Source organism: Peromyscus maniculatus, chromosome 4 (assembly GCF_049852395.1).
Source record: "Peromyscus maniculatus bairdii isolate BWxNUB_F1_BW_parent chromosome 4, HU_Pman_BW_mat_3.1, whole genome shotgun sequence".
NCBI classification, from domain to species: Eukaryota; Metazoa; Chordata; class Mammalia; order Rodentia; family Cricetidae; genus Peromyscus; species Peromyscus maniculatus.
The window spans coordinates 89,715,552-89,726,205 of record NC_134855.1 but is presented as its reverse complement, the minus strand read 5'-3'; the positions used below and the strand labels follow the sequence as shown (position 1 = coordinate 89,726,205).

At 35.6% G+C, this 10,654-nt stretch overlaps 1 protein-coding gene across 1 annotated transcript; it reads left to right on the top strand.

Annotated features, from left to right (window-relative positions):
- The first annotated feature begins 1,162 nt into the window (after positions 1 to 1,162).
- On the top strand, positions 1,163 to 2,128 carry LOC102903395 (olfactory receptor 4F3/4F16/4F29-like). Its single transcript, XM_006996625.4, has one exon. It carries the CDS (start codon positions 1,166 to 1,168, stop codon positions 2,126 to 2,128), a length of 963 nt encoding a protein of 320 aa, XP_006996687.3. The 5' UTR covers positions 1,163 to 1,165.
- Positions 2,129 to 10,654: the final 8,526 nt, after the last annotated feature.

Here is a 10,654-nt window from a genome sequence, read left to right as displayed (position 1 = left end):
CTGTGCACCATCCCTGTTCATCCCTGTTGTTTCTGGTCCTGGGGTCATCCACCACCTCAGACTCTTACAGCTTTTCGACCTTCTCTTCCTGGCTTCTTTATGTTTCATTTCCACTGAGACCTTTCAGCAACTGTTTCCATGACTTTATTTTCACTTACCATGATGACTTCCAGGCTTGTACATGTAATCACAAAATACAGAATTCCTTCTTTTAGGGTTACAGAGTAGTCTGGGGTGCTTGCATGTATGTATGTATGTATGTATGTATGTATGTATGTATGTTATGCATACATCTATCATTGAAGGCAGATTGTTCACATACAATGTTTACAGATAATGCTATAATAAAAATGAAAAAAGATAATTTTGACTTGATAGTGTCATTTCTTTAGGATATATATACCCTGAAGGAGAGAATTTTTCTATCACATGATAGTTATTCTTTAGTCTTTCCTATCTTTTCTCTTTTCTTGTTTTTCAACTTATACTCTGTGCCCTTCTCTTTTTGTTTTGTATTATTGAGGACTAACCTCAGGGTCTTATATATGTTACGTAAGTATAAATTTATTGTGCTACAAATCAAGTATGTTTTAAAAATTTTGATGACATTACATCATTTTTTTAGTGGATGTATTAATTTATATTCTCATTAACAATTTATAATGATGCCCCCTTTAAAAGAATTATTTCTAAAAAATTTATGTGTATTTACATCTATGTATATGTCATATGTGGACAGGTGCCTGTGGAGGACAGACAGAGGCATTGGATCCTCTGGACCTGGAGTTACAGTTAGCTGTAAGCTGCTTGATGTGAATGCTGGTAACCAAACTTGTGTTCTATGAAGGGCAGAAAGTGCACATAACTCCTGAGGCATATCTCCAGCCCCTTTAAATGCTCCCAACCTTGTTGTCTTTTGATTTCTTTTTACAAAATATTTTTCCACATGTGTCAAGTCATAGTTCATAATAGTTTAAATTTATAATACTCTTATGATTGCTCATGTTCAGCACTTATTTATATCTGTTTGTTTGACTTTAGGCTAGTTGTAATGCTGAAGTAAAAATAGGCTTCTATAACTTGGGGGTTCTCCTATTCTGTTAATACAGTTATAATTTACAATTTCTCCCATTTTCTCCTTCAGGTAGCATTGCCAACCAAGCCAATGGAAGGTGTAAATCAGTCTGTGGTGTCAGAGTTTGTGTTCCTGGGACTCACCAACTCTTGGAATATCCAACTATTCCTTTTTGTGTTCTCCTCCACATTTTATGTAGCAAGCATGATGGGAAACTCCCTCATCGTGTTCACTGTGGCTTCTGACCCTCACTTACACTCTCCCATGTACTTTCTGTTGGCTAACCTCTCCTTCATTGATTTGGGTATTTCTTCTGTCACTTCCCCCAAGATGATTTGTGACCTGTTCAGAAAGCATAAAGTCATCTCCTTTAGAGGTTGTGTCACTCAGATCTTCTTCATCCATGTCATTGGTGGTGTGGAGATGGTGTTGCTCATAGCAATGGCCTTTGACAGATATGTAGCCATATGTAAGCCTCTCCATTACTTGACCATTATGAGCCCAAAGATGTGCATCTTGTTTTCAGTGGCCTCCTGGGTGGTTGGTCTTATGCACTCTCTGGTTCAACTGGCTTTTGTAGTAAACTTACCATTCTGTGGACCAAATATATTGGACAGCTTCTACTGTGACTTTCCTCGGTTCATCAAACTTGCTTGCACAGACACATACAGACTAGAATTACTGGTCTCAATCAATAGTGGATTTATGTCAGTGGGCTCCTTCTTCATACTGATCATTTCCTATATTGTCATCTTAATCACTGTACAAAAACACTCTTCAAGTGGCTCCTCCAAGGCTCTGTCCACACTCTCTGCTCATGTGACTGTGGTGGTCTTATTCTTTGGTCCTGTGATGTTCTTCTATACATGGCCTTCTTCTTCCACACACTTGGATAAATTTCTGGCCATATTTGATGCAATTGTCACTCCATTTCTGAACCCTGTGATCTATACATTGAGGAACCAAGAAATGAAAATGGCAATGATGAGAGTATTTAACCAGATACTGGGTTATAGACAAATAATTAAACATTTGACCTGTGAACAATCTTAACTGAGCATAGAAGTTCATTGTTAACCAATTTCTGAGGATAATATTTCTTTGTCTATTTCAATATGCTTATTTATAATATATATGTTATTTTGTTTTATCCTTAGGAATAAGGGACAACATTTATGAAAACACAAATTACATTATAAGTTTAATGAATCTCTGTTGCTTAGGAATAATACCTACATGATATAAACTCTTAGACATAAAGAAGATGAATGTTTATTTTAAGGTCTTCAGAATAGGATAAAATCTCTCTCCTTTAAAAATATTTATTTGTATTTTAAGGTTATGTTTGTATGTATGTGTCTTTGCACATGTAAGGGCAGGTCCCTCTGAAGTGTAGGAGAGGGCATTGGATATGCTGATGGGGAGTTATAGGTTTTTTTGAACCATCTGAATTAGGTGTTGCGAACCAATCTCGGGTCCTCTGAAAGGGTAGTGCATGCCCTTAAAGTTGAGCCATCTCTCTAGACTGTCTCTACTTTGAATGGAACTGTTTGCAATAAGCAGAGACTTGTTGTTATATTACACAGAAAATTTATACAAAAATTGTTGAGCTAGGTCATTTTCCCATGTGTGCACCTTGCATATTGCTTCTATCTCTCTCAACTTTTCCAGTTATAGAAGGAAGTCAGAACTTTTGAGTGTACATCGGAATCTTACATATGTATGTGCTTGGGTAGGAACTGTGTGAGTTATGTTTGGAACAACAAAAAGGTTCCAAGGAAGCATGTTGATTTTTTCTGCTGATTCTAACAGACTACTCAAAGACATTTAATACCATTTACCTTTTCTTTCCATTTTTCATCTTACGTTTTAATTTTGTCTTTCCATACCACTCCAAGAGAAGTTTGGGTGATATTTGGATGGTGGAGTACTCTTGTTTTATAGGTTGATGCAGTGTTGGAATCAAAACCAATATACATTTCTTGTGGCATGCTGGTGCTCTACAAATTTGTGGGATCACTAAAATTCCGAGTTTTCTTCCAAAAGGGCACATGGGATATATAAAAAATTTCACAACACTTAATCAAAAGAAGCCTAAGAAAATGTCCCAAAAGCAGCAGAAATTAATATTTTTCAGTAATTTCTTTTGTTTTATTAATAGCCTGAACAGTCCATTTAAAAAATACAGACTAACAGACTGGGTATGAAAACAGGCTCCATCTTTCTGTTGCCTCTGAGAACACACCCCAACATTATTAATAGACACCACCTCAGGGTAAGGATGGGAAAAGGTATTCTAAGCTAGGGAACTAAGACACATGTAGGCACAGCTATTATAACATCTGATGAAAGAGATTTCAAGTCAAAATTAGTCAGAGAGATAAGGAGGGTCACTTCATATTCATCAAAAGAAATCCAACAAGAGGCTATTACAATTCTAAGCATATACACACTAAACACAGGTGAACCCAGTTTATAAAAGAAATACTATTATTCCTAAAACTACAGATTAACCACAAAATAGTGATAATGGTTGTTTTTAATAGCCTACTCTAGTCAATGAGTAGGTCATTAGGACAAAAACCAGAGAAAATCTGAAGTTAAATGACATCATAAATCAAATAGACTTAACAGACATCTACCGTACATTCTACCTCAATATTAAACAACACACATGCTTCTAAACAGAGCATGGAACTTTCTACAAACCTGACCACTTATTAGGATGCAAAGCATGTTTCAAGAAATGTAGGAAAGCTGAAATAATATCCTACATTTTATCTGACCACAGTGGTATAAGGTCGTATATGAACACCAGTAGATTCTACAGAAAGCATACAAACTCACAGAGACTGAACAACACACTACGGAATGATAATTGACTCAAGGGAGAAGTTGAGAAGGAAATGTAAAGAATTCTATAATTGAATGTAAATGAAAACACAGTATGCAAAAATTTATGGAGCATAATGAAGGTAGTCAGAACAGGCAAATTTAGAGCACGCAGTATTCAAAAATTTGAGATATATCAAATGAACAACTTAATGATGTATTTGAAGGCCTTTGGAAATAGAGAAGAAATAATGTACCCAAACAGTAGATGGGAAGAGATGATCAAACATTGGCTGAAATAAACAAAATAGAAAGAAAAAAATTAATAAAATGAAGAATCAATGAAATGGAATAATTTCTTTGAAGAGATTAACAAGATTGATAAACTTTACCCAATTTAAATAAAATAAAGAGAAAGAGGATCCATATTATTAAAATTAGAGATTAAATGCAATATATTACAAGAAACACCGAAAAAAATCAGTGAATCATGAAGAAATACTTTATATAAAAGAAGTGTGTGAATTTCTAGATATATATGATCTACCAAAGCCAAAATGATATGAAATAAGTATTTTGTACAACCATAACATCCATTTGAGGTTGAATCCGTAGTTAAATATTTACAAACTAAAAAGAAGACTAGGGAACGATTGATTCAGCATAGAGTTCTCCAGACCATCAGAGATTAAACACCAATACTTTTCAAGCTATTATGTAACATGAAGGAACATTTCTGAGTTCTGTTTCTGAATGTAGTATTACCCTGATATCAAAACCAGACAAAGACCCAATAACAAAAAGAAGAAAGATAATTATAGCCCAATCTCTGCTGAACATTTAGATTCACAATAGGCTACAGAATACAAACAGCAAATCTACTGTAAACCAAACTCCACACTCTCAGAACTGCACTGTATCTCATCCCTTAGCACAAATGTATGCTTTTTTGTTTTTAAATTAGTACCTTGCCTTTCCCATTTAACTAGATATACCCCAATCTTAGAGGCCCAGTGGAAAAAATGTGTCAGATACTTGAAAATGTAGTGTGCTGTTCCTTTTCCTTCTTTTTTTTGTGGGCTCTAAAGAATGGTTTTAAACAATTTAATACTCCACTTAGAGTGTGTCAGAATATACCACAAGAGAAAGAAATGAAACATTTTGAAGTTGTACAATAGTGCTACTACATTTTCTAATGGCCACTGATGAGTAATGGAGAGTCACACAAAAAGTTCTCCAAAAAATGTTATATACACTGAATTCAAGAACTAATCCAAAAGATTATCTATGAATCGAGTTGGCTCCATCCCAGTGATGTATGAAAGGTTCAGTGTATGTAATTAATATATTAATACCACAGTTATAAAGGTTTTGCCTATGCATGAGGCTATGCACTCTGAGGTGACTCTGGAGCAGGAAAATAATATGTAAATTTTATAGGAGAAAAGATTAATGTGCAGTGTAAAGTGTCACAGTTTCCTGTATCCTGAGCATGTGCATGCACACACACACACTCACACACAATTTTTTTTACAGGGTCTCTAGGTAAAAGAAACAAGGAAACAATGATCTATATCTATAAGACCATCACAAGAATTCTTCAGGAGAGGCTCCCTACCCAGGTGATTCTAATACACACACACACACACACACACACACACACACACACACACACACACACACGTGCAACAAACCAAACCTGATTCAGGATAAGATGATCTGAGGGAAACTGTGTTATTAGAACAAGCCTCATGATAACATGCAGACAGTTATCAGGCAATGATATAATAACTATTCATTAAATGGCCTGATGTTTTTCTAATTTGATATTATTTTCCCAGCTCTGTTCACTCTCAGATATAAGACAAGAGTGGGTACAAATAGTTCACCCCTCTAGTTACACCTGGATTCTATTTTTCTCCTATTTGTGGATTTATTAAACACCTGTCCCAACCCTCGACATGAGTATGCCATTCCTTGGAGCAGCCATTTCCTTAAAAGTTGTATAAAATTAAACCACAGTATACTTCACTGTTCCTAAAACTCTTAATGTGCTGTGACACTTATTGAAAATAAGTCTATTTTTGTATACATTCGTGTTTATTCACTTGTACAACAGTTTATCAGATGCTGGTCTGCTGTTTAATCTTTGTATAAACTGTGTTGTGACTGTTCTTAGAAAGTCTCAACTTTCTTTTTAGGGGGTTCTAGGATTTTGTGTGTGTACCATTGTTTCTTTATGTTATTATTAGTTGACAGATGTTTTAGTTATTTCATTCACTTATAAGCTTTATTTATTTTATAATAAGTTTTTATATAGATAATTCTATGCACACTGCTGTGGGAATCCTTCTGTATGCTGTGAATATGTGTTGCTCTGATTGGTTGGTAAATAAAGCTGTTTGGCCTATGACAAGGCACCTTAGAGGCAGGCAGAAAATATGAGAGAGACAAGAGGGAAAAAGGCAGTCTAGAGACACTGTGAGCTGCCGCCGGCAAGAGAAGCAAGATGTGAAAATTCTGGTAAGCCACAGTCACATGGCAACTTATAGATTAATAGAAATGGGCTAGTTTAAGATATAAGAGCTAGCTAGCGAGAAGCTTGAGCCATAGGCCATCCAGTTTGTAATTGATATAAGCCTCTGTGTGATTACTTGGGTTTGAGTGACTGCAGGACTGGATTGGACACAGGAAAACTTCCAGCTACATTTGGCTGCCCAACATGTTGACCCAATTTTCCACCTAAAACTTGAGAGAACTTAAAAAAAATATAAAACAGAGCTAAAAATAGCTCCCAAGTGTGCCTTTCAGGCCAGATGCACCCTGTGGGCTTGAGCTACAGTATGGTGGGTTTGAGGCCTATGGGCCTGACCTGCAGCATGGCAGATTCCCACTGTGGTACACAGAGGCATTTCCAAGCCTCATAGTATGCTGCATGGTTGGTTTATCTTTTGCTAGTACAGACAAAAGAAAAAAAAAAGATTTCTGGGCTACAAACTGCTGGATGGAGGCATGGACTCACTGCCTCCCAAGAGTCTGTGGAGAGCATGGCTCTCAGAGCTGGAAATGAGTTACCTCCACCATGTTGAAAAGCTGAGGTGGGCGGAGCCAGCAGCCAAGGCTGACATTTCAGTCCTAGCCCTGCTATAGATTAAAGCAATTGATTCACAAAAAGACAGATTCAGATGGAGTAAACCTTTAAATGGTTTATGTTATATGTAAAAATGTGCATAGGCTTGGAAGAGAGAGGAAAAGTAATATATGCAGTTATATAAAGAAATAGATAGTTTTAAAAAATGAAGTCTTTAAAGAGACAGTAAAAGTAATAAAAAAAAAAACAAGCCGTGTAAAGATGAAAATCACACAGAGTCTGGATTATATTATCTTTGGGATTTTTAACTGCGGACATTTGATTGTAAAGGCTGCTGAATTAAACCAATATATATATTTTAAAGGTATCTTGACTTCAAAATTTGTGTCTATGGATACGTTGCTTTGTAAAAGAGGTTCTGCTTTTGCTTCCACAGAAGATGAGAACATGTGGATTGCTTCCAAGCTAAGATGGTCTTCAGATGTTCCACCATCCAGGTCAGCTTCAAGACAACTTGCTCAGACAATGGAGCCTCACAGACTACTCCAGTCAGGACTTGACCATAATTCTTAATTTTCTCAGGATCCCCATAAGGTTGCCAGTGCCCTCATCCAGCAGGAAGCAGTATAAGAAGCTATACTCAAAATCCCAAAACATTGTTTATGTTTATTTTTATTTAAAGGGTATTTATTATAAATGCAATCTCTTTTTAAAGAAGGAAAGGGGATATGATATAGATATGATAGGATAAAAGGGTAAATTATTGAATCTAATGTTAAAGAGTAGCAACTTGTTTGAAATGTTTTACATTGCTATGGATTTTAGTTTATCGGTACAAATTTAAAGTTAATTTTGTTATACAGTATGTATATTTCTACTCTTGTTTAAGATTATGTTTGTACAGTTCTTTTGAAATTGTAATGTATAATTAAGAAATACAGATTAATAATTAGCCATCTATGATAATGATATTTATAGTCATGTTAGTTAAGTTTTCTAGGTATGTACAGATATATTTCAATTAGGTAGGTGGTCTTCAAATACTTCAAAGACCTACAGAATATGGTATTTAAAATGTTTTAAGAACTTTGACTTTCTGGACATTGAGACATGTCTGCTCCTGGCAGCACCAATCTACTTTAGAGAAGATAATGGGCATTGAAGAAACTCATTATGGAGTTTACTTTCTTTATGGCAAATTTAGCCACTGGGCAAAAAGTGCCCTTGCACAGACTGCTTGACAGTATGTTATATTAAGTAGACATGCAGGACCCATAGGAAGGTGACCACTGAACTTTGCAAGATAAGATGGTTCTTCAGGTTCCCGCTTCACAGAGGAGACTGCCAAATAGCCTACAGGACACAAGGAGAAGCAACTAAAAAAACTTTAGGCCTATTGGCTAAAGATGGATGCCCCAACATTACAGAGGAACTTTGGGTAACTACCCAGGCAACTAGCTGTCTCTGTCATTCTAGATATTTTGGAAGTTGCTTACAATGCACTTCCTGTTAACTTAGGTAATAGTATATCCTTCTGAGGTCTTTGATGTAGTTGAAGACTAGATTGTTATAATTATAGTTTTCCTTAGTCATGATAAAAGACAAATTAGATATGAAACTTCAGACTCACAAATATAGGACAGATGATAGAATATTTTCTTTAATTTTGCCAAATACAAATAAACTAGTTATTGTAACTGTAATTCTTGTTTGATAACTGTTTTGTTATATGTAATTTTACTGTGTTAAAGTTAAAACCTTCCTTTTTGATTAGACAGGAAAGGGAAAGTGCCGAAGAACATTGCTCTGTATGCTGTGAATGTGTGTTGCTCTGATTGGTTGATAAATAAAATGCTGATTGGCCAGTAGCCAGGCAGGAAGTATAGGCAGGGCAAGCAGATGAGGAGAATTCTGGGAAGAGGAAAGGCTGAGTCAGGGGTCGCCAGCCAGACACAGAGGAGGCAAGATGACAAGACAGAGCTGAGCAAAGGTACCAAGCCACATGGCTAAACATAAATAAGAATTATGGGTTAATTTAAGTGTAAGATCTAGTCAGTAATAAGCCTGAGCTAATGGCCAAGAAGTATTAATTAATACAAGCCTCCATGTGTTTACTTGGGGGACACGAGTGGGAGAAATTTATCCCAACTGCTGGCCAGCTGGGACATAGGAAAACTTCCAACTATAGCACAATTTGTGATTATAGGTCACATTTTTACTGAAAATGAAGACTTCACACACATTCTACTTCTTAAACTACACTATAATTAGTATATAAGTTTGATTTAACTCTGATGTTAATTAAACTTTGGGAGAATATTTACCTATTATTAAGGAAAAATAGCAATGAGTAATTTTTACATTGAGACAGTGTCTCACTGTAGCTCTAGATGTTCTGAAAGTCACTATGTAGATAGGCTGGCCTCAAACTCACAGAAATCCACCTGCCTCTGCCTTCTGAGTGCTGAGATTAAAGGTGTGTACCACCCTGTTAAGTGTTAACTTTTATATTCATGTAGGTTAATGATACCATAACAACCAAGTTTTCTCTTCTTCATTCTCCTCAGTATCATAGTATGAGCTACAAAAATTCTTTGGTCACATAGACCAAAGCAAATACATCTCTAGAGACAATAATTCTGTAGCCACACGATCCTTCTAAATTACCATGTTTTTGCAACATCTTTTGGTCAGCAGCCTCTTGAGGGATATATAATTAGCTTCTTATCTCCCTAATGAAAGGTTCCATGCAGCACTTTATGTGAGAGCATACAGAGAAACCTGACTCTGCCAACATGCTCTTGTTATTATTCAGGTAAAATGGATGGATGTAAATAAACCTAACAAAGCTTGAGTGGCTTATTCTCAGATGTTAGTTTGTGATTGGATCTGCTTGGACATGAGTCACATCCTAAAGTGCTTGAGGAAGATGAGCAAAGTAGAGAACGGCCAGGAAAAGGACTTGAATAGCACTGGAGAATAGTAGACACCAGTTGAAGTATTGGAAAAGGCTAAGTAACTGACTGCCTTTGAGCTAGAACCACATTGTAAAAGGCCTTGAGAAGCCAAACAACCTTGAAGCATTTTCTACTAAGTTTATGCAATAATTAATCATTCTATGCTCACCAATGATTAATTGAATGAATGATATATCATATGAACTGCTAATATAAAACACACATAAATAAAAGGGAAAATTTGTAGTTTTTTCTTCACTGGCTTTTAAAAATAGGTGAGTATGAACTACCCATTTTCCATGAAATGTTTGGTGATTATTCTGTAAAACAGAACCAATTTATCAGAAATTTTCATGTTTTTCCAAATTTAAAGTGTATTATAGATACCTGACCAGAAGTAAATTTTAACATGAGACCAAGAGTCTCAATGCTGAAAACAGATGTTCTGGTAGAAGTCATTTTTAATTTTTAAAACAAAATAGTACTTAAAAATACCAAAAGTTAAGTTTATTTTCTTGTTTTCATCTGTGGTTTATAGTTGGAGTTCCTGTATTCATTTGATTCTGATCATTGATCTCATCAGTGAGACTTTAAAGAGGTATGAGGTGACTTTTACCTAATTGTTTATTTGAAAAGGATATAGAACTATTTATATCTCCCAGACTACTAAATAGATGTAGTTATGTTCTTAAATTAGGA

Bases quoted from the DNA above. Each gene is read 5' to 3' on its own strand.
- LOC102903395 (XM_006996625.4), top strand. From the start codon at position 1,166: ATGGAAGGTGTAAATCAGTCTGTGGTGTCAGAGTTTGTGTTCCTGGGA.